Source organism: Pogona vitticeps, chromosome 3 (genome assembly GCF_051106095.1).
Source record: "Pogona vitticeps strain Pit_001003342236 chromosome 3, PviZW2.1, whole genome shotgun sequence".
Taxonomy (NCBI): domain Eukaryota; kingdom Metazoa; phylum Chordata; class Lepidosauria; order Squamata; family Agamidae; genus Pogona; species Pogona vitticeps.
This window is the reverse complement of record NC_135785.1, coordinates 159,527,100-159,554,041: the sequence shown is the minus strand read 5'-3', so window position 1 is coordinate 159,554,041 and position 26,942 is coordinate 159,527,100. Positions and strand designations below refer to the sequence as shown.

The following is a 26,942-nucleotide window of genomic DNA, read 5'->3' as shown; positions in this document are numbered from 1 at the left end:
TGGCTATTAAAGGGTTACTGTCTCATTTTATAGTAAATAAGCCTTTCCCATGCCTCAAGTATAATAATCCATTTAGAGGCAAAATTACAAACTTTTTATGTGTCATTGTCTTGGCCAAGACACACTAGTGAAAATTTATTTATTTATATTTATGTATTTATTTATATTTATATTTATTTATTGATTGATTGATTGATTTAATTGATTGATTTATTTATTTATTTATTTATTTATTTATTTTATTTATATCCTGCCTATCTAGCCAACTCAGGACCACTCTAGGCGGCTAACATCAGGTAATAAAAGTATACATACATACAACAGCGTAAATAATAAAAACTTTACAAAAATAGAAACCAAGTGCAGCGGAAAAGAAAAGAAACATCAGGAATTGTCTGGAGGAAAGGCCTGCCGAAACATCCATGTCTTCAATTGCTTCTTAAAGATACCCAGTGAGGGAGCCCCGCGAATCCCAGGAGGTAGATTGTTCCAGAGGCGAAATAAAATAAAAAATAAAAACTTTTGCTAACTAGAACATCATGCAATGTGCTCCAAAAGCTGGCACTGTTCTAAATGTATGATTTCTTTCTGTACTGGCTGCAGAAAATGTCATTCATTTTCTACTAAGGCACTCTCTAGGTTTATTAAAAAATTCCTCTTTTGCAGCTGCATCCTTTAATATTGATATACTTTGTAAAAACGTGCTGCTTATTTCCGTTCTGTGAAAACAAAAGAATGCTCGGCATAAAAGCTTCTATGCATCCTTTACTTGTGAAATGAATCTGTTCATCAAAATGAAATTGAATTGTTTGCTTCCATTTCTGATGCCAACACCTTTTGAAAGCAAACATACTTAAATTGTCCACAGAATTAATTGTTTAATGCTGGAATCATTATTTTCAGATCAGTAACAGTTGTTTTTTGCTGAACATTTGTATGGCAAATCTGAATTGCATTCATCTTCTGGGAACTTCCTCTTCCTGCCATGAAGGAAAGTTGGTGACTCCCCTTGTAGGTTATAGGGATGATTCATTGCCTCTCTTGTCCTTGAGGATGGAAGAAGAGTTCTGCACACAGTGGATCAGGGCACCACAGCAAGAATGGCCCTCTTGAACTAGGAATGAATCATTCATTCTCTGTATGATCATTGAAGGATAACTATGGAGATAAATTCTTCTTCATACTATCAGTGTATATACTGTTGAAACATAACCCTCCCAAAGCTTTTGAAATGGAAAGGGTAAAAATACATTATTATGCCAGCTAAAGGTAAGAAAGGTTTCAGTGGTTTAAAAACTGCTGTGAGGAGAGGACTTTTGAACATTGGAGAATGGTATATTAAAAATCACAGTTAGGTTTTGGAAGCTGTCATGCGCTGACAGAGTGAAGACATTACATGAAATGACTTGTGTTTTCAAGTGGTATTAGTGCTGAATTGTGATGATGGGGAATGTGACACGTGAGATGGACAACAAAGGATTATACAGTAGGACCCCCACATCTGTGGGATCAGTATTAGCAGATTCACTTGCCTGTTGCCTGAAAATGTTTTTTAAAACCCCCAGAAGTATGTGTTTATAGGCATTTTCACAGTGTACTGTAGTTACCTGAATTGTCATTAGAGTGAGCCAGAGACCATGCTATGTATAGTGTTCACTATTTCTGTGGGTTTTTTTTATCCGTGGGAGGGGGGTTTAGAACTATTCCCCTGCAGATACTGTGGTTCTACTGTAATTTCATTTTAAGGAGAAATTAATCTGTGTTAATATTCAATAGGTAAAGATAAAGTTTTCCCTGGACATTTACCAGTCATGTCCACTCTAGGGCTCAGTGCTCATCCTTGTTTCCAAGCCATAGAGCCAGCATTTTCCGAAGACAGTTTCCCTGGTCACGTGGCCAGCGCGACTAGACACGGAACGCCGTTACCTTCCCACCGAGGTGGTACCTATTTATCTACGCACATTTTTGCATGCTTTCAAACTGCTAGGTTGGCAGGAGCTGGGACAAGCAACGGGAGCTCACTCTGTTGCGTGGATTCAATCTTACGACTGCTGGTCTTCTGACCTTGCAGCACAGCGCCACCACATCCTTGTTAATATGCAATACTCATAATCTGTTTCCTATTTCACTTCATCCCAGTGTGCTCCTAACCAAAAATCCTGACTTTAGCACAGCCATTCACTTCTGCAAAACCCAGATCATTTACTGGGCTCACCACCTTGAATGTTTGTTGCCACTGTTATTAATGCTGTTTTCATCTTGAAAGTTCTTTACAAGGGGTTTTAATATGATTTTCATACTTTGTTTCCCACTGGATCCCACCCCACACAGTGTGGAGTGTGCACAGATATAAGCCTGTGTGTGGCCCAGTTGTTGTGCGCTCTGTGTGTGAAGAAATGGATTTTAATCCATGAAAGTTCACATGGAAATGAATGTTAGTTTTAAAGGTGGCACAATATTTTGGTTTTCTCTTTGTTTTTACTTCTTCACTGGGGGTTCTCCGTGACCATGATATTTGATGGTAGAGAATGCAATCACTATAATAATAGTTTCTGATCCTGTGTAGGGAAGTAGACCTAAAACTGCCTGCAGTTTTAATTAGTTCTGCTCTCTGATGGGGCAGCAGAGAGAATAGGTGAGTCATGTCAGAGATGCTGTAGTACAAATTAGGCCTGGCAACTGCTAGTTCCAAAAAGGAAACCACTGTCAGAATATTCAGCTCTTTTCATAGGAATCTACTGATGTGAAAACAAGGATAAATATTTTGACTACTTGGTGGCCATGGTAAATGCTCTGAGCAACTTGATAAACTGCATTTTTGGTTGTTGCTTTTAAAATATTAAGTTACTGCTTTTCAGAGCACTTTATGTAGTCAGTGCCACTTTTTACCCATATTGCTGATGGCAAGAGCTGAGGTTGAAAGAAGCTTGCTTAATTCCACATACAGTGGTGCCTCGCATAGCGAGGTTAATCCATTCCGGATTAACCCTCGCTATGTGAAAACATCACTAAACGGAACATAAATCCCATTGGAATGCATTAAACATTGTTTAATGCGTTCCAATGGGCCCTAAACTTATCGTTCAGTGAAGTTTCCTCCATAGCGGCAGCCATTTTCGCGCCCTCAGTAAGCGAGGGGAGGGCGCGAAACGCTGCGCGCGGCCATTTCGGGCGTCCGGCAGCCATTTTAGAACTGCCGAACAGCTGATCCGCGGGCATCGCAGAGCGAAGATCGGTAAGCGAAATGCTTACCGATCGTCGCTATGCGAGTTTTGCCCATTGGAACGATCGGTATGCCTCCGCATTAGCGATCCTGAAAAGGGGATCGCTATACGTATTCGTCGTTGTACAGTGCGCTCGTTAAGCGAGGCACCACTGTAGTTGCCACGTTGTGCAAAAGGCATAACTTTTGGAGGCAAATTGCCTCAGGTTAAAAAAAAAATTTGTAGACATTTGTTGCATAGTGCATTGTGTGACTCAGTGTACAGCAGATAATATCTAAGGAGATTCCTTGACTGGGGACAATTCAGCTCCCCTTCAGGATTGAACTCAGGTTATGTGAGCAGAGTCTAAGCTGCGGTACTGCAGTTTAACCACTGTGCCACGAGGCTCTTGTCTGTTGTAAACAAACCTCACATTTGGAAAAGAGACCTTCCTCATACAGGTTATGCCTTTCATGTAGTTGCACAACAGGATTTCAGTTTGTGAATGTTTGTTTTGCATGAAGTTTAAACTAAAGAATTTCTGTATTCGCGAAGGCTTTCACGGCCGGGATCTAATGGTTGTTGTGGGTTTTTCGGGCTCTTTGGCCATGTTCTGAAGGTTGTTCTTCCTAACGTTGTACCAGTCTCTGTGGCCGGCATCTTCAGAGGACTGGAGTGCTACAATATTGTGAGGGGGTCACTACTGGTGACCCTGGTGGGCTGCCTGCTTTTTCCCTGCAACCCCTGGACCTCAGATGGTTGCTGATGTGGAGCAGCAAGACCTAGAGAGAAGGAGGAGGCAGAGGCAAAGATAGATGATGGGATCCAGGGAGGTGGAGGCCAAAGTTTGCAAACAGCTGGTAGGGCCCACTCTGACCGAGAGAAGACTCTGGAAAAGCAAGAGGCAAAAGGAGCAACAGCAGCATCTCTAAGAGGGAATGGCACCTAAACATTAACCAGTAGTCAGCAGTGTAAACTATCATTATGATGCATCAGGTAGCTGGGGACTGTGTTAATTCCCTGATGGACACCCCAACTCCAGTGATGGCAACCTGCGGCCAAGGAGAGGATGTGGTAATGGGAGGAGATTCGTAAAGGCAACTCAATCCTCCACCCAAAGAACTGGTGGGACCAGATGAACCTGGCACCCCTTCTTTCTTTGTACCCCATTCCTTGTCCCTAATACAGTCAAGTTCAGGTAGCTCCCAGAGTCTAGATCTCATGGATACATTGGCTGAAGAGGTTCTTGTCTGCCGTCCCTACCCTTGCTCACAAATTTATATTCAGGCCTAATATTATCTGTGCTGTTGATAGGGCCTATAATTATATACGTAATTGCAATTATAATGGTTTTTAAATGCTGTTATAAATCACTAGTGACAATAATGTAACAGTGCTTTGAACAAATGAAGGAATGCACTTCAAGTTGCATTCCAGTTTCTGTTTATCTACTCTATCTTCTGCATTACAACTTCTGCAATTTGTTAATGGTCTTTTGTGGTTATGATGCTCAATCAGCGAACGATTTAACATTGCTGGGAGCAGAGTACAGTACTCATTTGTCTTTAAAATTCCAATCCTGTATTCAGAAATAATGCATTTTAGGTGCTATTTAGTATTACAACTTTTCTCACAAATTTCACAATTAAGTCTTTTCAATTAACATATACTGTTCTGTGTTATAGGAGAAAGTGTCAGAATGTTCTCCAGATTGTAATCCTTTATTACTACCATTGTTTTAAGCAAGTGGAAATTCTGACAGTTTGTGCAGATGCATGTTTGTAACAAAGAAATGGCTAACAGCCAAGTATTAAGCAGACTGTGCCATGAATCTGTTCAGTAAAGTGCACATACCTCTTGAGAGCTCTCCAACTTCACTCTTATTCCCGTTGCAGCTGCATTTCTTTTCCATAGTCTCTTGAGCATTTAAGGGAGCGCATCAGGAGGCACCCGATCAACCTTGAAAGGCCAAAGTTTGACTTCTGGAATGCCAGTGGTACATTTTTGTTCTATTTATTGCACTACAGAAATGCAAAAGGCTCAGTTACTTTAAAAACAATATCAGAATGTGGCTAAAGCTGTGCTGATCATTGTGCTATCTTCTTCTATATGCTTTTCATCCTCACCAGTGATTTCTGTTAGCAAACAGGATAGATTTTGTTTATTCAGCAGCTTGGTTAAAGCTTTCTCTCATCCTGATTTTTGTGGCTTACAGTAGCTCAGATTGATTGTGTCCAATTGCTATGGTAGAAACAATAACGGAACACAAATATTCAGCATCAGTGGGCAGCCATGATAAAGAAGCCATGCACACACTTGGAGGAAAGTGCCACATGATTTAGTGCTGTTTATTTTATTAAAATTACCACACAGACTGATCTTCTACCAGCCTCACACCCTCCAGATATTTTGAGACTACAGCTCTGATGACAAATGTGTCAGCGGCTAGCAAGATAGTAAGGTAGGGCAGATGAATTGGAGAAATGCTGTTCCCTGAGTAAGTGAGCACTAATTAACAGTGCAGATGGATGTGAGATGGATGTGAGATAGGAAGCTGAAGATTGTATTAAAGGGAGGATGATAAATTTCATCTGATACCAGTCGTGGCAGTACTGGTATCAGAGGAAAGGGTGAAATAAGTTTGAAACCAACTGTTACTCTCAACTACAGCAATTGAATTAGTTGAACTTACCTGATTTTTACTAATTAACTAGGTCGACTTTAATTGGGGCTAATAGTTCTGTTTATGCCCTGAAATTGACAAGAGATCGTAAGTCCTTCGCAGTGAAAGACAAGATAGCTGTTCCTTTGGAAAGAGGAGGTCAGATTGTCAGGGAGTTTCCACCTCTAATACTAGAGGGGCAGTGTTCATCTTTTAGCTTCTCAGAATAACAGCAGTCCCTACAGGAGTTCCACTTGGGGTTTATGCCATGGTAGAAGTCGGGTTCCATCTCCTTTTCCACCATAGCAAAAGGCAGGATTTAAAACAATGAGAAAATGCCAAATCCAGTCTTCACTTAGTGTTGGGACCTGAAATGTGTGAGGAAGCAGGGGACTAACGGTCCCCTCCTTGCAAGCAGTGGGTATTTCCAAGACGGTGGTCAGGCTTTCCTGAATTATAGGTTCTCATGACACAGTTTTGCTTCTTTGGCGTTGGATCCATTTATATACTTCCTGCTTTCTCATATTGATTCTTCGGTTGGCAATCCTAAGACTGTTTCTCTTGCACTTTTCATTCAGACGGTTGCTCCTTTATTTATCTCTTGATTACCTTTACTTACTGTTGGCACCTGAAAGATTAGCTGAACTTTCAGAATAATAAGAATTGCATTAAAACTTTACAATATCACCTTACTTTTAATTAAAATGCTATAGTTCAAAGGTTTTTTTAAAAAATACTGACATAGCATCATGGATAGTTCAATAGTAGCTGCACTGAAGAGTGCTAAAGTGTTTTCTCTGTATCACCTTTTTGAGAAATCATGTTTCATAAGAGTACTGTTGACAGCGAAAACTCTGATTTCAGTTAGAATACTGAATGCATTGTTGGAATTAATAATTTGGAAATATGCTGACACAGAGGGTTTTAAACTGCAAGAATTGGTAGCTTTTTTTTCAGGAAAACAATCATTAGTTTGCCTAACACTGAAGTGAATCCGCCTCCTCTTCTCCCACACTTTTCTCTTCCCCTCCCGTGGGCTGGCCTTCATCTGTCATGCATTCCCACCATAACTTGACTCAGTCTGCTCAGTGGCACAACTACTTTGTTCTTCTTTTATCTTGGGAGGTAGAAGAAGTTTTCATTTTTATTAGATTGCTGGTATGCTGTTGTTGGAATTGCTGACCTTTACAGTTGTGTTAAATCTCCTGGATAAGAATGCTGGCAAGAACAAACAGCAAAAATATAAAGAAGGAACTTGTCATAGAATCTCCACAAAAATGTTTGGATTCAGCAGCTTCTGAAGCAGAAGTGGAGAGTCCAGTAGAAATTTTGGTAAGGTGCTCTGTATGTGAATATGAGAAAGTGTGTGCATGAAGAGAGGTTACCATTAGTGAATTTCTTGATGTTTTGCAGGTAGAATATCAGTCCTTCTAATGTTACCTTACATTCTCCCTCATTGTGGCTGTTTATTATTGGATATATATTCTTGTCTTTCTATAGTTGATGAAAATACTCCTTATTTTTCTTTCTAAGAGCCTGTCTACTTTTAAGCTATTAAAGTAAATCTAAAGCAGAAGCTCTTAGTCCTTTGGTGTTTTAAGTAACTGTAATAAAACAAGTACCGTATTATACTGTTTCTAAATTTTCAACATGTGAAATAGTTCAGTTCTTGAAAGTACTTGTTACCTTGCCTTACTTGTCCTGAAGGAAATGTGTTTATTGTGTACAGAATTAAGAATGTTGCCTTTTATTGAATTAGTATCTACAGTGGAAAATGAGACATGTTATGCATTTTCTGCAGGTACAATGATTCTTCTGTCTTTAGTTAATTAGGTTTTATTTAGATTATTTGTATAGTAAAACAAGAGTTGTACAACTTCTAGACATTCTTCCTATAAAATGCACCTGAAATCTGTCATATATTGCTTTTAATGGTACTGAGATAAGCAGCAAGGAGAAGAAAGGGGAATTTTCAGTCTTAATAGCAATAGCTCATGCTTTGACACCAGAGAAAATATGGTGGGCTTTATTTGTAAGATACCCACCAACATGTTGCACTCTTATGGTAAGTTCTTTCAGCTGTTTGGCGAGATGTGAACTACAAAACTAATCGCTACAGCTTTAAGTGAATAATTGTTAGATTTGGCAAGCATCAGTATTAGACTTAGGTGACTGACTTGTTATTACGCAAATAGCTAATGCATACCGAACAGAGTCAAATGTTTGGTGATTTCCATGGTGAAATTAACGTAAGAAATATTAGAAAAAGATGTTAAATATTTCTGGCGTATACTAGATTCATGCCTACATTCCTATTTTGTATGTCCTACCTGCAGAATTCAGTGGATTTCTCACTCTGGTGCATTAAATTTTTGTAAATGTTTGAAAGGTACAGGAGATGGATGACAGGGAATGTTATGCTTTAGTACCTCATGCGTTGACACCAGAGGAAGTACATATTGGTTGGAAAAAACAGAATAGAAAAATGAGCCACACCCTGTGTTTAATTTTTGTATGCCGAGAAGGCAATATTAATTGAATGAGTATTCTAGGTAGTGTCCAGATCTTCAACAGAGACATTCTGAGCAATTTTCCTTGTTTCAACTCTTCTTTCGGATTCTCATTTGCAACAGTCAAGAGTTTTTTCAGAGCCTGTTTTACCAGCAAACTAAATGATTTATTTCTGTGAGCTGTTAATGGAAATTATGTTGTATATTTCAGGGAGATAGCTAGAGTGTCTAGGGATGGGTAGAGAGATTAAGTGTTAATAATTTAAAATCCTTTTCTGTAGCTGCTCCCATGTTATGGAATGCTCTCCCTTGGGAGGTTAGGTTGACTTCCTCCCTTTTATCCTTCTGCTGAATAGCTAAAGACCCACCTCTTCAGACAGGCTTTGAGCAATCATGACTGAGTCCCTGAATGTCATGTTTTTTTTTTTTTGATTAAGATAGTTTTTAACATTTTATGTGTTTTTAATTGGTGTATTTTAATTAGTTTTATGGTTTAATTGTTTTTATGGTATAAGTTACAGTGTTTTAAATTAGATTCTTTTTAATATTGTGAGCCACCTTGAGTCCTCTTATGAGAAGAAAGGCGGCCTATAAATAAGATAGACAGACAGAAAGATAAATAAATATCTGTGGCCTTTTCATATTTCCATGAATCGTGACACTATGATTAACACTGAAATTGATGAATAATAGATGAATAAACTGCTTGTGCATCTAGCTTAAGTGAGAAACAGAGGTTTCCCTAGTTGTGTGTGTGTGTCAAGAGTGCTGTTTCCCAGCTGGACCATGTGTAGATATAAAATACTTAACTATGGCTTGTTTTCCTTAACTATGGTAAAATGCTGCATCAGAATAATTAGTAGTAATTAAATGTGGGCTGGAAAACACAACTTCAGGTGGATGTCTCTTCACTGTGGGGAAACTTTGCATCTTCACAAAGTAACCTCTGACATTCCCTTGATTGTCCAACCTTTCTGCTTTGGAAGAGAACCTGCAAGCTGAACATGTGATTATGGTACCATGACCAAGGCTCAACAATCCTAGTTACAACCAGCCATGAATAAGATATTGTTTCAGGCTGTAGACTTTCTTTATAATGTCATCATGGTAGACTTTTTTAAAAGTTACTTGTTGTAAATGTAAAATTGAGTAGTTCTATCTTTGTTCCATTTTCCTAGCTTCATGTAGGTTGATACAGAAAATAGGGTGAAATCAGTCTCCCAACCATGTTAGGTACCGTGTTTCCCCCAAAATAAGACAGGATCTTATATTAATTTTCGCTTCTCGGCCTTTTGGATAAGATCAAGTGTAGTGTATTAATTTTTGCTTGAAAAACAAAAAGCTTTATGACTTATTTTCAGGGGATGTTTTATTTTTTTATGTGTAACAATCTACATTTATTCAAATACAGTCATGTCATCTTCTGGTTGCTGCACAATGGTGGAGGGCAGGGTTTCACTTAACTGGGGCTTATTTTGGGGGTAGGGCTTATATTACGAGCATCCTGAAAAATCATACTAGGTATTATTTTCAGGTTAGGTCTTATTTTCAGAGAAACGGTATATTCTGCAAAAAAATTTTTTAAAGAATGTGCTTCACATATGTGTACATGCACTTGACAAGATTATGAACAAAATACAGTTTGCTTAAATTTCTCTTTTCTGTACGTGGGGGGAGGGAGCAAATATTATTTTTAATCCAGAGTCCCAAATGGTTAATGACAGCGATCAAGAGTTAAATTGACTGCCATTAAGAGTCAACCACACTATATTCACAATTATAATTTTTTAAAAAACATCTTCCCCCCACCCTACTTCATGCCACATTTGCTGTTTATATCCTTTTTTCTCCTTTTCCCCCCAAATTTCACAGCTTCTTCCTTGGCTTCCATTCCTAATTGATTCTGTACTTTTTTCTTTTGCTTCATTTTATCTGGTCTCCTTTCATATAAGCTTATTGCTAACTTTTCTTGGCAGTACCAGCAGTTTTGCAGAACCTTTAAAACTAACTTGTTTTTATTTTTTATAAGTTTTTGTGTGATTAGACACAGTTCTTTGGATGGGTGGAGTGGCTCTCTCTTTCTCTCTCTCTCAGTGTGCGTGCATGTTTGTGTGTGTGTGAAACTGTTGGCAGGGAATGTTTCAGGGGAAGCCACCTGTTGGTCCTAGGTGAAGGAGATGTGTAACAGTCAATAGGTGTTGATTAATTTCACCACAGTGGTGGATCACAAAAAGCTATGGATCATAAAAAAGGAAATGGGTGGCCTTGATACTACTGTCCTGATGTACTGTGAACAAGAAGCTATTGGTGGGATAGAACATGGAGAAACAGAATGGTTTCCCATAGGCAAAGGTGTCAGAGAAGAGTGTATTTTAAGATATGCAGATGACTTCATATTACTGGTAGAAGGCAGCAGTTACTTAAACAACTTCTGATGAAAGTCAAAGAAGAAAGTGGAAAAGCAAGATGGCAGTTAAACACAAAAGTAAAAATCATGACTACAGAAGTACTACACAACTTTAATGTTGACAATGAAGAAATTGAAATAGTGAAAGATTTTGTATAGTTTGGCCTGTCATCAATCGAAATGGAGACTACAGCCAATAAATCAGAAGTAAACTGAGTAATGGAAACATGAGGATCTTTTCTAAAGGTGTGTCACTGGGAAACCAAGCCCAAGCTTATCCAAACTATTATATTCTTATTATGTATGGGTGTGAAAGCTAGACTATGAAGAAAGCAGAGGGGGAAAATGATTTGTTTGAAATATAGTGCTGGAGGGCAGCTTTGTGGATACTCTGGACCACCAGAAAGATGAACAAGTGTGTCTTAGATCAAACCAAACCTAAACTTGCTCTGGAAGCAAAAATATGGAAACTGAGACTGTCATATTTTGGACAAATCATGTGTTCCAGATGCTCTGGAAAAGAAAATAGTGCTGGAAAAAGTTGAAGACAACAGGAAAAGAGGAAGACCAAATATGAGATGGATTAACAAAAGCCACAGTCTTACCTGACCTGAGCAAGGTTGGTGAGGAGAGGACATTTCAGAGGTGACTTGATGGCATAGAACACCCAGGACAAACAAATACAATTGCTATCTTTCCCAATATACTTTCCCTGATAGCAGTTTTCAACTCCCCCTCCCAAGATACAGCCACTCCATTCATCTGAAGAACTGTGCTTGGACAAATGAAAGCTTATGAAAAATAAAGATTTGTCTCAAAAGTGCTGTAAGTCAGGGGTACCCAACCTGCAGATCGGTCCCAGTCCGTGGCCTTGGAAGGCTTGAGACAGATGAGCGGTGAGCGGGGAGCGAAGCTCCACCTCCTGTCAGCATGCTCCTATTAGGATCTAATGCTGCTGCTGATCTGATAGGAGGTGGAGCTTCGTTCCCTGCTTCCCTCCTGCTGCTACTAGATCAGTTGTGCCTGTGGCATTAGGATCTAATAGGAGCCTACACTCCAATTAGGTTCTAACCTGCTGCTGATCTAACAGGAGGTAGCACTTCAATTGCAGCTCACCTTCTGCTCTCCATTTCTTTTATGAGCTTGATTCAAAGCTATCCTCCAACAACCTGCTGCATAACAAGTACCCCCCCGGTCCTTGGGAGAATGGTCTTAAATAGAGATGGGTGGACATCATGAGGGTTCAGCCCCCTGGGGCCGGGCTGTCCGCTCACCTTCCGCTGTTGCCTCAGGCTCCGCGCTCCCTTCCTATCACTCTGGAGCTCACAGTCTGCGGACCACTCCTGGCAGGAGGTGGGAGGATGAGTGTCACTGCCAGGACGAAGAGTGGCTCGCAGACCACGAGCTTCAGAGTGATAGGCAGGGAGCGCGGAGCCTGAGGCAACAGCGGAAGATGAGTGGACAGCCCGGCCCCAGGGGGCTGGACCTTCGTTATGTTCACCTGTACAGGGGGTATTTGTATATGAATACCCCTATTTCTAGTCTTCAATTAAATTGATCCCTGATCTCAGAAAGGTTGGGGACCACTGCGATCTGGTTTCTCTTTTACTGCAATAGACTAAGAAAGCTACTAGCTAAAAAAACCTTTCTGTTCCCAGTAGGTACCAAGGTGGCTTTCAGAATAAAACAATGGAGCCATATTACCACAGCAATCCTAAAGACTTTAATTTTGTCAAGCTTATGTTCTTCATTCTTTGGTTTGTCCTATACTGTTTATGTAAATGAAGTTAGTAAGCAAGGGAGGGAGGGAGGAAAGAAGGAAGGGAGGGAGGAATATGAACTTTAGTTTAGAGAAGCAATGCTTTCTTACTTCCTACACTAGTAATTTTAAGCAGACTTTATCCCCATGACATAATATCTCTGTATATGATTTAGGCCAATAGATCATATGGTTATGATACAAGAGATTAATTTTCTAGAACACTTACGAATATAGAAAGAACATATTCAAGGTAGCATAGCTAGAAGCTCTTTTCTCCATTTGGGAAAAGTGTGTGTATAGTGGAAAATGTCTGTAAGGGAACATAGGAATGTTTACGCTTTCCTGGAAAGTAGTAGTGTTAGTGTAAGTAGTGCCAAAGTCAATATGATGTTCTTAGTAATCTTTTGTTGAGATGGTGAAATATCCTTCCTTTTGCTGATGTAATCTGCTAATATGTCGGAAGATTCTCTTAAGTGAGATAAATCTACTTAAGTTAAACTTTCCAGACAAAAGGAAAGTATATAAGGTGTTGATTGCTATAATAACATGTAGTTTTCATGTGGCTGTTAAATAGAATGTGTTCAGTGATGTAAAAACAGAGTTGAAAGAGGTACTTTTATATCTAAAAGGGGGTGACTAAATCTTGGTGCAAAAAGTCTGAAATATAACTTCGGGAAAAGAGACAGAGAGGTTGGAACTTTTCCAGTAAAAGAGTTTATATTCAGCCTTAAAGTGTATTTTAATAAGTCAGATGGAACAATGCCCGGTGGTTGTGTATTGGGATTGGAACCACTTCACTTTGTGATTTCAGGTTAATACTTCAAATCTTTATTGGCATTATCAAGTTCTTACTATTTCATCAAATGTTTCTTCCCCTCCCTCGTTCATACTGCAACTTTCCATGGTATGTTCCATTTTGAAGTTTCCAGGAAACAAAACATTTTCAGGAAGCATGTGTGAAAACAGTAGTGTACACAGGAAATCTTTCCATTTGACATCATATAACCAGAACTCTTTCTAAGTGTTATGATCAGATGTGGGCCCTGGTCCAAAGAACCACAAAAGCAACAAAACCTTGCTGGGGTACTGATAGGTTGGTGCTCTTGCATTGCCAGTTGGAACTAGAACAGTACTTTCCTAGACTGTGGATGCACTCTTGGACAAGCTAGGGGAAAGGGTGTGCCTCTGGCTGTATCCGCTTTACAGTCAAACTTTATTCTGAAGCCTCTTATAGTTTCCTGTTAAGACATATGGAGAGCACAAATACTGTTCTTGTGCAAGCACACATTCACCTTGTCTGCTAAGATACCATTAACTGTTTTTTTTTCCCCCTTACCTCCACAAGTTTTTTTTAACCTATGGAAAAGGATGTTGGTATGGTTCTGCATTCCAGCACTATACAGCTAATATTTGATTTTGGGTTGCCAATTCATTATTTTTTCCCCATTATGCTATTAGTTTGAAATTGTCACTTAAATTCTTAAAATATGAAGCCTTTCATATTTTGAAGGGTGTGTGCAAGTAAAATAGTGTTGTGTTTATGACAAGCAGGTTATTCTTAGGATTAATAGTCTCTTGGGTTCCTTGGTTTTCCTTTTGAGGTTAACTAAAGAAATGCCTTTTGTGATATTTGGCTCTGAATGAAATCAGTTGGCATGAGAGTGTGGGATTGGATCTCAGTATAAGACAGCACTTCAAGACTTTTGATTTTTCTGTGTAGTTCTTTCTCTTCTTTCTCTTGCATATGGTAGATTCTACGTTGATAATACAAGTATAAGCATATAACTACAGTGCAGTGGAATTTAGAACACTTGCTTTGAAAAAACTTCTGAAAACATGATTAGAAATAGATAAAATAAAGCTCAATCACAGTAGTTTAAGAAGAGGTAGTCAAAGTATCCAACTAACTGTGTGGTAATCTATCCTCATGCAGATAGTTAAATATTTTGTATGCCTTGGTTCAATAATCAATTCAGATGGAGACCACAATGCATCTAAAAGCACATAGCTATGTGGTGTAATAGGGACATGGTGGTGCTGTGGGTTAAACCGCAGAAGCCTCTGTGCTGCAAGGTCAGAAGACCAGCAGTCGTAAGATCGAATCCACGCGACGGAGTGAGCTCCTGTCGTTTGTCTCAGCTCTTGCCAACCTAGCAGTTCAAAAGCATGTAAAAATGTGAGTAGATAAATAGGTAGAACCTCGGTGGGATGGTAACAGCGTTCCGTGTTTAGTTGCGCCGGCCACATGACCATGGAAACTGTCTACGGACAAACGCTGGCTCTATGGCTTGGAAACGGCGATGAGCGCCGCACCCTAGAGTCGGACACAACTGGACTAAATGTCAAGGGGAACCTTTACCTATGTGGTGTAATGTTGGAATATTGATTCTGGAGAGTTACTATTTCAAGCTGTGAAGAGAACTTTATGTACCATCTGGATCTTAGATCTTTTATATGTCTCACTCTGGGGAAAACTGCACTGATTCCTTCATTTGAGAAACAAAAACAAAACAGAAAATTAATTAACAGAATCTTTGTTGTGAACTAATCTTGCAGATGAAGCTTCAAAAATTTATTTTTGTTCTCTTTCATGCTTTTATCTAGAGAAGGTGAGTCATACCAACCTACTTGCTGTTCCTTTTTAAAAAGATTTTTCTGGTTTCTTGCCCACATTGGAACTTGGTTGATTTTAATAGGCCTTATCCTGAACTGTTTTTCTAGATACAATATTAGATGTAACTGTCAATATACAGTATATACTCTCAAACATATTCTTACACTATTATTGTGCATGTATATCTAATGAGTTATGATCCAGTTGCACATCTGGATGGTTTTATATGCCATCAGGTTGGCTCCTGTGAATGAGAGATCTCCAAAATGTTTTGTCCTCAATAGCCCTGTTCAGCTCTTGTAAACATGAGCCTGTGGCTTCCTTTAGGGAGTCAATATTTGTATTTGGTCTTCCTCTTTTCCTGTTGCTTTTGACCTTTCTCAGCATTCCTGTCTTTTCCAGAGAATCTTGCTATCTCATGAAGTTCCCAAAGTGTGAAAGCCTCAGTTTCATTATTTTTGCCTCCACATATAGCTCGGACTTGATTTGGTCTAGGACCCATTTGTTCATTTTTCTGACCATCCATAGTATCGGCAAAGCTCTTTTCCATCACCATATTTCAAATGAAGCAGTTTTTTTTTTCCTGACAGCTTTTCCCCCTGTCCAGCTTTCACATCCATATATGGTGATTGGGAATACAAAAGTGTGGATGATCTTGGTCTTCTGTGATGCATCCTTACACTTGATGATATTTCTAATTCTTTCATTGCTGCTGCTCCATTCATGGCTGCAGTTTCCTTTTGGATTGATGAGTAAACCAAGGAATACAAAATCTTTACCTGTATGGTGCTAGATTACCACACAGTTAATTAGATACCTTCCTTGGTCAAGTGGGGGGGGGAAGTCCCTCCTGCCCTTTTGTGTATGTCTTCGGTATGTACTCTCAGCAAAGGTTTCCTCAGTGGAGCAGACACTTTCCTTTGAAGTTCAGAGTTTACCAGTTTTGTTTTGCTTTGTTTTATGCATGTGGGTGTTCTTACTCTTCTTTGAACTGAGCATATTCTCCTCTACAAACAAAGCATACTTCTTTTTCTAACAATGTATTTTGTGTACTGCTTAAAAGCAGTTGGAGGAACACTCCTAGTTCTGCAGCCTTGCCTTGATAGTGTTTCCTTCCAAGTATAACATTTTGTTCTTTTGAACTTTCTCCAGTAACATTTTATTTAATGGGAATGCCCCATGTGGTAGATATTAAGAGAGCTGTAAGTTACTTTTTATTAATCTGTGTACAGGTCAGTCTGCTTCCAAACCCTCTTTTCTAGATAGACCCTTTCCCATGGTTTTCCCCTTAGAATGGGAAAAATGTGTAGCTTATAATGAGAATTGTTCTATTTACTTGATTAAGTATGCTGTTGAAACTTAAATTCTGCCTGTTATTTGTTTATGCAGTTTCTTCAAGATTTGTGGATTTCAAAAGAAAAAAGCAAACAGAAATAATGCTAGTACTATTATCTGAAAACTTAGTTTTATATTCAAAAATATAAAAATAGTGAGCAATAAATGTTTTAATGTTTTATTGCTCTAGTGAGATGTAAGGCTTTCTTACATCTATCATGCAAAATACCTTTGTTTAGGAATTATATTCTATATATATTCTTCTGGGGATAAAGAATCTAAATATACAGTATCAGTTCCACCTATAATGGCTCCATTGAAATGAATGATATGGAATGAAACCTGTTTTTCACATTGGATATAGCCCACAGTTTCTATATTTATGTTGTAGAAGCAGAGTAATTTAGTTAAGAAGAATAGGTTATCTTAAATAATTTACAAACCATCAGAATTACACTACAATTTATACCAGAAGAAATTAGATGTATGACTATTGTTAACTGCACAAAGCTCCACAGTAATTAGTAGTTATATAGTAAAATAGATTAATTATTTGGTTCCAGTTCATTTGTTGTTTTTAACATACCATCATGTTTTCTGTGACTTATGGCAAAGATGCTATCACTAACAGCTCTTTTCAGTTCTTTGAAACTCAAGGCTGTGACTTCCTTTATGTGTTAGTCTGTATCAGTCTTCCTCTTTTCCTGCTGCCTTCTGCTTCTCCCAGTATTCTTTTCATTTCCAGTGAGTCTTCTCTTTTCATGTATCCAAAGTATGTTAACCTCATTTCAATCATTTTTGCTTCTGAACATATTTTGGGTTGGCTTTGTTCTAGTGCCAACTTACTTGTTTTTCCTACAATCTCTGGTATCCATAGAACTTTTTATTCAACACCACATTTAGAATGCCATTAGTTGAAAACTTGCCATGTGAACTTAATGATAATGTAGCACTGAACACGGTAAAATAGACAGCTTTTGCTTCTCTAGGCAGGGTTGATTCTATGTACAGTGGTGCCTCGATTTACGACCATAATCCGTTCCAGAAGATGGACATAACTTAAAATGGTTGTAAGTCGAAGCACTATTTCCCGTTGAAATACATTAGAACGCGATTAATCTGTTCCAGAAGAAAAAAAATCCCCCCAAAGTAAAATAAAAAATAAAACACTGCAAGCCCCATAGGAACGCGCTGGGGCTGCAAAAAACCCAAACAAACAAACAAAAAACAACATCCCAAAAATAAACGAACCAAGCCCTGAAGACGCTGGGGCTTTTTAAAAAAAAAACCCCAAACTAAACAATGGATCAAGCCCATAGGAACACACCGGGGCTGCAAAAACAAACAAACAAACAAAAAATAAACCACGGAGCAAACCCTGAAGGTGCTGGGGATAAAAACAAAACCAAAGCAAAAATAAACAATGGAGGAAGCCCCTCACTGGGGCTGCAAAAAACCACCAAAAAACAAAACAACAACACAGCACAGAAACATATCCTCCACTCAGAACAGTTTTTAAAAAGCAAAAAGCGGCATCTTACCTTACCAGGCAGTCCAAAGCCTCCTCCGATCACACTCACTCTAACCGTTGGGGTGAAAGAGCTACAAAGAAGCAGCCTCTTCACCTATACCAACAGTTAGCAATTAGAATTTCCCACCCTTTCCCCCTACCTTTTTAAAATCGTAACTGGAAGCTTCGAATGCAAGTCGAAGCAAAATTTTGTGGCCGGAGCTGGTCATAACTTGAAATGGTCGTAAGTAGGGATGGTCGTAAGTTGAGGCACCACTGTACTTCTTCTGTAAATCTAATATTGAAGCAAATTTGTATGTCCATTTTATATACCTATGTTTTCACAAATGTTGTCTTTCATATGCATCTCCTACTTGCAGTATAATTTTCTTAAGCCTGTGTTCAGTAGTGTTTGCATCCATTATGCATAGAATTACACTGTAAAAGTCTACAGGTGTATGTGTGATTACTTATGTACATTTAATGATATGAAAAACTAGTTGTACATTTACTCACTTAAATATTTCTGTTCATTTTTAGGCAAAGCCAAAGTTGATCGAGCCAATAGATTATGAAAATGTCATTGTTCAAAAGAAAACTCAAATACTTAATGATGCCTTGCGAGAGATGCTGCTTTTCCCTTATGATGACTTCCAGGTACTTTTTTTTAATTTACAACTTTAGTAGTTCATACACAATAGCTTATTAATGGAGCAATTTGCTTTTTGTTGTTGTTGTTGTTAAATGCTTGCTTGTACTTATTCAGGCAGGCTAACTGCCAGTGCTCCCCTACTCATCCTGATTCTTGTATTCAGTATGTTGCTATATGGGGGTGGAGCTGGAAGGCTTTTGTGTTTTATTCTTTAAATGGTCCAGAGAAGTGGGTATTAACTAATGAGGTTGTATACAAACTAACTAGCTACAGTGGGGTCTTGACTTGAGAACTTAATTCGTATTGGAAGGCGGTTCTCAAGTCAAAAAGTTCTCAGGTCAAATCTGCATTTCCCATAGGAATGCATTGAAAACCATTTGATCCGTATCTGCTCTTTTCCGTCCATAGAAACTAATGGGAAGCTGCTATTCCGCCTTCGACCACTAGAGGGGGATATTTTGTTTCTTTTTTTCTTAGGTCAAGAAAGGTTCAGGAAAGACAGAGAAAATACAGTCCAGGCAGTACAGTACCAGGCAGTCTGAAGACTGTCTCCCAATCCACTCTCTAAATGCTGGGAGGACTGAGGAAGCAGACAGGCACCCTTTTCACTGGCCAACAGTTAACTGAAAGTTCAAATTTTGCACTTTCCCTGCCTCCCACGTGGTTTTTTTCAGTTCGTAACTCAAATCTAAGTACGTAAGTCAAGTCAATATTTTCCTATGAGAGTGGTTCGTAAGTCAAAATGTTCGTAACTCGGGTCGTTCGTAACTCAAGACCGCACTGTAGTTAAAAAGCTGACAGGTGTTTTACTGTATCACTGCTTTATAATCATCGGGGGTTGGCCATTATTGTTTCACTTGCCATTATTGTTTTACTCCATTATTGTTTCACTTGCATTCCCCCCCCCAAAAAAAAATTTGGGGATATATTCAAAGTGTTAGTCCCTGCTTTTAATTTTTTTTAAAAAATAGGCTGAGGCCATGATACCTGGTATACTGTAGCCTTTTTTGTACTCACCTTAGAGCAGGGGTTCCCAAGCCCATTCTGTGACCCGGTGCTGGTCCATGGAGACAGATCCCCCCCCCCCGCATGCACCCCTGCATGCAAGGCCCGCCTGCAGACATGGGTGCCCTGCCCCGTGAGTGCCCACCGCCCCTGCAAGCACGCCCCATACCATACACGCATGCACACGAGCATACCCCACCCCCCACAAGTGTGCCCCATACCATACGTGCATGCTCGTGAGCGTGCCCCACCCCTGCACGGCCCTGTGCCATCCACGCATGCGTGCGAGCATGCCGCCCCTGCACGGACCCCATGCCCCTAACCAGTCCGCTGGTCGGAAAATGTTGAGGACCACTACCTTAGAGAGATCAACATTTGAGGTTGTTTTTGTGCCCTCCTTCCTTGCTATCTGAAATTGAAGTACAATGGTGCCCCACATGACGACGATAGTCCGTTCCAGCAAAATTGCTGTAAAGCGAAATCGTCGTCATGCGAAAGTAAAAAACCCATTAGAATGATTAAAAACCAGTTAATGCGTTCCAATGGGGGAGATACCTGCTCGTTTTGCGAAGATCCTCCATAGAGGAAGCCATTTTCGATCGCTGTCTTCCAGAAATAGGTCCGGAAAACAGCGGAGAGCCATTTTGAAAACCCGACAATCAGCTGTTTCTAATCGTCGTGAAGCGAAAAAAACGGTTCCCAAAACAGGGAACTAGTCATTGTTAAGTGAAAAAAAACCCATAGAAACATCGTTTCGCGATTGCTATAGCAATCGCAAAAAACTCATCGTTAAGCAATTTTGTCGTGAAGCAGGGTTATTGTCAAGTGGGACACCACTGTACCTACAATCCAGTGTCTACCCAAAGGTCTCTGAGTGGTGTCTGGCTTCAGTTGTGCTGAGGTTCTGTCAAAACGTCAGTAAATTTTATTGTGTTTTCTGAGACAGTACATATGTTTTTATTTTGATTATTGGCAACTACTTTGGATTTCAATTTTTTAAAGCAAAAATATACTAAAACATATTTATCAGCTGGGTTTTATCAGATTTCACTCTGTAATGAAATTGTGTAAGTTGTAGCAAATCATAACTTAGTCACATTTCTGTTTGGTCTTTTCAGTTAGTAGCAATTTGCCACATTTGTTTTGTTCCATTTCACTTACCCCAGAGTATCCCAGAGTACAATCCCAATAAGATCCTTGCCTTTCGTCTCTAAATCTAATAGTTGTTGGTTGTTGTTTTTTTTTTTAATTAAGCATCTTCACCATCCTTGGATATGTCATAGTGTTGTCACCAAAGAGAATGTCATCCACAGCTGTATTTGGGAGCAAATTAAGCAACTACATAGACTGCAGAACAGAATAATCAGAAGCACTCCCAGTTGTACCCAATAAAGTGCAGCCCTAGCACTGTGCCAGAAAGGAGCAGGACAGCTCACAAAAGGGGCAGGATGGATTGCTCTTACTTAAAATACATGTGTCTGCTGGAAGATAGGGCAAACCAGACTGTACCAAAAATGAACCAAATAGTGAGTTATATGCTTATCTTATCACCCCCTGAGTTTTTGAGGTGAGCGTAACTCCATCCAGCCATAGGCTGAATCCTTATTCACTGATCTACTCTCATCTTGATAAAAAGATAAATTTAGAATTATACTCTATTATGTCATTGATTATTTCAAGTTACTCCTTGATGAAAATAAGACCTAACCTGAAAATAAGCCCTAGTATGATTTTTCAGGATTCTCGTAATATAAGCCCTCCCCCAAAATAAGTCCCAGTTAAGTGAAACTCCACCCTCCATCATTGTGCAACAACCAGAAGAAGATGACATAACTTTATTTGAATAAATGCAGATTGTTGTACATGAAAAAATAAAACATCCCTTGAAAATAAGTCCTAATGCATTTTTGGAGCAAAACTTAATATAATACCCTGTCTTATTTTCGGGGAAACACGGTAGATTCAAGCAAATTACTTTTGTAAAACTTTGGAAAGATGCTTATTAAAGTTTTACTCTTTTAAAAACATATCAGGATATCACTGTTCATGTTTATGAATGATTCTTGCTTTCATAAGTGAATGACCTCCTCCTTTTTATCAAAGTTCAACTGTGTTTATATTTTAATAATTCTGTTTTTAGCAGCACTTGGAAGAAGTAAGATGAGTATCCCTGGAAGGACATTGTTTTGAATGTAGGAAACAGGTGTCACTGCAAACAATAGCAGATGTATATGTGTTTCAAATAAAGTAAAACATCTTGGCCAGTATCCTGTTGGAGATTTCCGTGTATACAACTAACATTGTGTAAGCAGTTGCACTATTTGCAAGATGTCTGCTGGAGAACTGGTTCCATGATCCATTGCACAACTTTTTTGTGCAGACAGTTGTGAAAACAGATATTTCATCTAGTAGCATGGCTCCTTGTGCACCATTGTGTTCACAGAAATCCCCAACAGGATACTGGCCCTCAAGATTTGGGGCTCATAGCCAAACCAGTGGGACTTTGAATATGTTTTCTTTCTTTCTTTCTTTCTTTCTTTCTTTCTTTCTTTCTTTCTTTCTTTCTTTCTTTCTTTCTTTCTTTCTTTCTTTCTTTCTTTCTTTCTTTCTTTCTTTCTTTCTTTCTTTCTTTCTTATGTATTTACTTAGTGTACTTTCAGAATAAGGTTTATCTGCAATGGTCCTGTTTTGTTCTTAGAATATTAGTTGGGATCTTGGCAGCAACACGTTCTTTATGTCACACTCCTGTTTCTTCCTTACTGTAAAAATAGCAATTTTTGGAAGGAAGGACAGAATATTTATGCAATGCCTGTTGACTGATTTGATTAGGAGCCATCTTCTCTTGAACTACCTGTAGAACATATCCCATAAAGTGTCAACATTTGTAGGCATGCATAAATAATTTATATCAGAAACATATATACGTTCTATTCACAGCTTAAAATCAACATGTACAGCTCTGATAATTTTGGAAAAACTTCGAATAATTTTGATAAGTATTTGGAAGTAGAGATGGTCATGAACCAATAGTTTGGCAGTTCAAGCCAGTTTAGCTCATGACTAAACAGGTGTTCTGCGGTTAGGCACCCTGTCCCTTCTGGCAGGCACCCACTCAGAGGCACCGCCCGGAGGAGTTGGGACAGGGAATCTGGAAACCTATGGATTGTGTCTATCTCTGTTTGGAAGTGCTGTTTGTGTACTTTTTTTCTGTTTTGGTACAGACAGCAGTTCTGAACAGTATGTCTGTTGAAATAACTTTATTTCCCCCCTTCTACTTCAAGAGTTATGACAGTTTTATAAATAGCATGTGTAAAAAGAAAGACAGGCTCCTGCACGTTGATGGTTTTCCTGAAAATTCTCACAGTAAAGAAGTTCAACAGTCATCTATTTATACTTTTTGCAATATTTTGCATCCACAGTAGTCTTCAGAAATGTTTTGTGTGCCTGTAATACCGCTGCTGTTAAACAAGCATGGAAGCTAGGTGCAGTCTCTGCCCCCTCCCCTTACCATTTCCTGTCACTTATATTAAGATTTGTTGGTTTGTTTATATATGTTGTATTTGAAAAGATAAAGTTGAGCTCTTCAACTTTGTACCTCGAGAAGTCTGTCTCTTCTAATTTTCTTTCTTTCTTTCCTATTCATGGTGAGAATCATGGGCTTAGACAAGATATTGAACTTCTAGTGACATTTTAAGCAGTTAAATCCAGTGAATTAAAACAAATATAGACAGATGCAGAAGCTGTCACTGTTTTTTCACATAGTAGTCTCAGTAGTTCTCTTATTGTGTAACCTTATACGTTACAGTTTTTCATAATATTTGGGATTGAGATTTACAGGAAGTCATAGTGGCTTCTTGGCTCCATCCCTGTTGAAAAAAATACAGAAACAGACACATACGGTCCATACTCAGTAAACTATGAGTCTTGTTCTGCTTTCTCCCCCAAAGACAACTATGACCCCCCCCCCCGCCTTTGACTCTGTACTGGTACTCTTAGTGAGAACAACTGGCATTGAGAACTATTTTGAGGATGTGGTTTTGTGGTTATTCCTCAAAAAGTCCAGACTTAGGTACAATTTTGCATCAGCTTTGAAAACCCCCATGCCTAACAGTAGCTAGAGATACGGAATATATCGTTAACTGCTGGAACTCAATACATGCTCAAGTGTGCATTTGTTTCATTTCTTATGCTTCACTTTGGTATTTGCTAATTGGAAATTCCTTAATGTACTTCTAAATTGTTGTTTGATTTCTTCAGGGTTTTGTGGTCTATATACATGTGTGCTTTCAAATCTGTTTTTCTCCTTAAATGTAATGAAAATTCAGTGGTTAATCACAGTTTTGACTGAAACATGTAATGCTATAGGTTTTGTGAAACTGTGTGGTTAAGACTGATCAGGAGTTGTGCTTCCTGAGAATTTTTTTTAAATTCTGCAGTCTGTGATTGCACCTATTTTTACCAGGTTAAATAAAACTTTCTTCTGGTTTTTAAAGGCTGCTCAGGTTTTTTTAAGCAACTGCTTCCACCTCCACTTGGGGAAATAACTCAAGTACGTAGTCATTTTGTCCTCAACATTTTCCTACCCCCGTTCTGATGGAGAAGCACTTTGTGACAGCAGAGATGCTTGATATGACTTGTAGCAAATTGAGTTTGTTTAATTTTTAAAACAAATAGTCGAATAAGCAAACAGCATTGATTTAAGCCCCTTAGCATGTAAATGGAATTTCATCTCCTTTCTGAAATATTCTCAAAATTATCCCCATTGCTTTTTTCCAAATAGCATGATCAGTTGAGGGAGGAGATACATTTCTTTTTCAACAACAGGGAAATTTTAAAAAAAGTAAAAGTGCATGAGTTGGGAATGTACTTTGTTTCACTAGATGAAAAAAGTGTTCATGCATGCTGCAGAATTAGCCTAGGAGGGGAAGTTGGAAGAATATATTTTTAGATTTCCTCACATTTCGTGAACAAATTATGGTTAGGCACAGAGTCCTGTAGACTGATGCCTACAGATCCAGGCTGCCAGAAAAGTATGTGGGATAAGAAAATTCTCACAGACTGTAGTACAGTACTGCTTGGAAGGAATGGTCCATGTAGTGGGGAAACTCAGTGTTGAGTTTTGCTTGAGTATACATGAGCAGGATTGCACTGCATGTTGGATTAAGAAAATTTTGTATTTGTAGCTAACTTTCTTTCTCACTTTTTGCCCCCAAAGACAGCAACATTGAAACGTCAGCATCGATATTTATACTGTACAGTTCCTGATAATGCAGAGAAAGAAGCTCAGAGCTTATTTGTTACAGAGGTAATACTACTGGATATGCAACCAATTCCTATATGTTTGTATGTTTAGTTTAGTTTGTAATGAACAGGACTTGAAATGAGATGTTGCTGTGGAAAATATTCTTGTTCAGGGCACTGACTGGCCTGAAATACCTGCTGTATAGTGTTGCTGGCGTCTCTCTGGATTCAAGAAGGGAACAAAACAAAAACTGTTATTCTTACTGCTAAATCTGAGGGACTAGATGGCTCTGGTCTGGAGCTTGCCATTTATGAATCGGGAGAGAGATTCTGGAGGGCGTGTGAGAAAAAAGTCTTCTTTCCAATTCCTTCCTGCTAAAACACTAGAAGAAGAATGCAGTTTATTGTTACAACATACATTCTCGTCCTCATTCTCTCAGCCTCTCATCTTCATTCTTTTTATAGGTTGTTGAAGGCTTCAGCAGCTCAGGCCCCATTTTCTCCCAATCCTCTCACATGTTCTCAGAATTAATTGCTAGATTCTTTTGCTGATGAACCTCTGGTTCATTTGGACTTAGCATGGTTATCTACATAACTAGGGGTTTGTGAGGAGGCTTGTAGTGTTCAGGGGGGGATTAATTCTTCCTTCATCTGCTGTATGATTCTCCCTTAAAAATAACTTCGTTCATGATAGTCAGCCTTAAAGACAAATCTTCAATGGGCACCAGTAGAGCCATACAGTGGGCCTCTACTTACAGAATTAATCCATATTGGAATGGTGGCTGCAGGTCGAAAAGTCTGCAGGTCTTGTCTCCATTGACCTTCAATGCATTGAAAACTGATTAATCCCGTAATCGGCCGTTTTTGTTCCATTTTGGTTTTTTTCTGGTCTGTAGGTCGATTCCCCGGCTGCAAGTCGAACCTAAATTTTGCGGCCAGAGAAGTCTGTAACTCGAAAAGTCTGTAAGTCGAAGGTCCACTGAGTTTTCCCCTGGAAGAGTAGGGTGAGAAAGAAGCCCTGTGGGTGTCAACTTGACACCTCTAATTTACACCTTTCTCCCTTCCTTGGATCAGAAGTGAAAGCTATTGAGAAATCCAAAAATTTAAACTAGCTGTAATTGTGGTTTAGATCACTGGTTCTTAACCTTGGGTTACTCAGGAGTTTTGGACTGCAACTCCCAGAAGCCTTCACCACCAGCTGTCCTGACTGGGGTTTCTGGGAATTGCAGTTCAAAAGCATCCGAGTAACAAAGGTTAAGAACCACTGGTTTAGATGTCTGGCTGCAGAGTCAGAGGTTGGGATTTCCATTCCCCATTGTGTATCCTGCAGCCTGTGTAGTCATGGGCAAGCTGCATAGTCCCAAGATGCCCCCAAAAGAAAGGAATGGTAAAACCTCTACCTTAAAAACCTTGGAAAGGGTCTCCATAAGTCAGAATTGGCTTGACGGCACACAATACACATGTAATTGTAAATTGGCATGTTCCCTCTATTAATCCTCTCTCCACTCAAACAATAGCAGCAAACACCATGGTTCTTACTGTTGTAAATTCACTGTGACCCTGTTCTGATAATGGGGTGAACTGCTGAAGTATTTTTATTCTCAGGAGCCACTGATATTTGTATGTGTTCTAAAATCTTGCTCATCTTTTGTTGGGCCATTGTTGTGGGAGGGAAGGTTAAAACGTTACTTTCTTTTAATTTCTAAAATGTATATTTCTGTGTACTTAGGGAGTTCTCTAAATATATGGAAACTTCTACCTTATTTTTGAATTGGTCAGTTTTGTTTCCATTTTGGTAGCAATTTGAACGATGAAGCAGAAAGATTTAACAATTGACAGCTACTTATTGCATACAATTTAGAAAAGAGGGAATGCTGTCCCATTTGGATTTTAAAATATTTTGTATGCAAATTACCATAGGCCTTCAGTTTGGAATATGACAGATTTCTTTAGCATGCCCACTCATCTGAGATGATGGGAGCTGTAGTCCAACAATCTGAAGTCCCATCTGAAAAGACATAGATTTCCTTCCCTGTTTCCT

General features: G+C 39.0%; 1 protein-coding gene across 17 annotated transcripts in view; it reads left to right on the top strand.

The window, feature by feature from the left end:
* Positions 1-26,942, top strand: part of DOCK9 (dedicator of cytokinesis 9) — a 165,131-nt gene that overhangs the window by 39,335 nt on the left and 98,854 nt on the right. For 14 of the 17 annotated variants that reach the window (XM_072994670.2, XM_072994661.2, XM_072994658.2 and 11 more), the window contains exons 2-3: positions 18,544-18,660; positions 24,876-24,965. In XM_072994670.2, coding sequence (XP_072850771.2) covers positions 18,544-18,660; positions 24,876-24,965 — 207 coding nt within the window. Of the gene's footprint in view, positions 1-5,049; positions 5,200-5,780; positions 7,198-18,543; positions 18,661-24,875; positions 24,966-26,942 lie in introns of those variants that run through there. The other 3 variants (XM_078391403.1, XM_072994662.2, XM_072994667.2) reach the window with 2 other exon arrangements.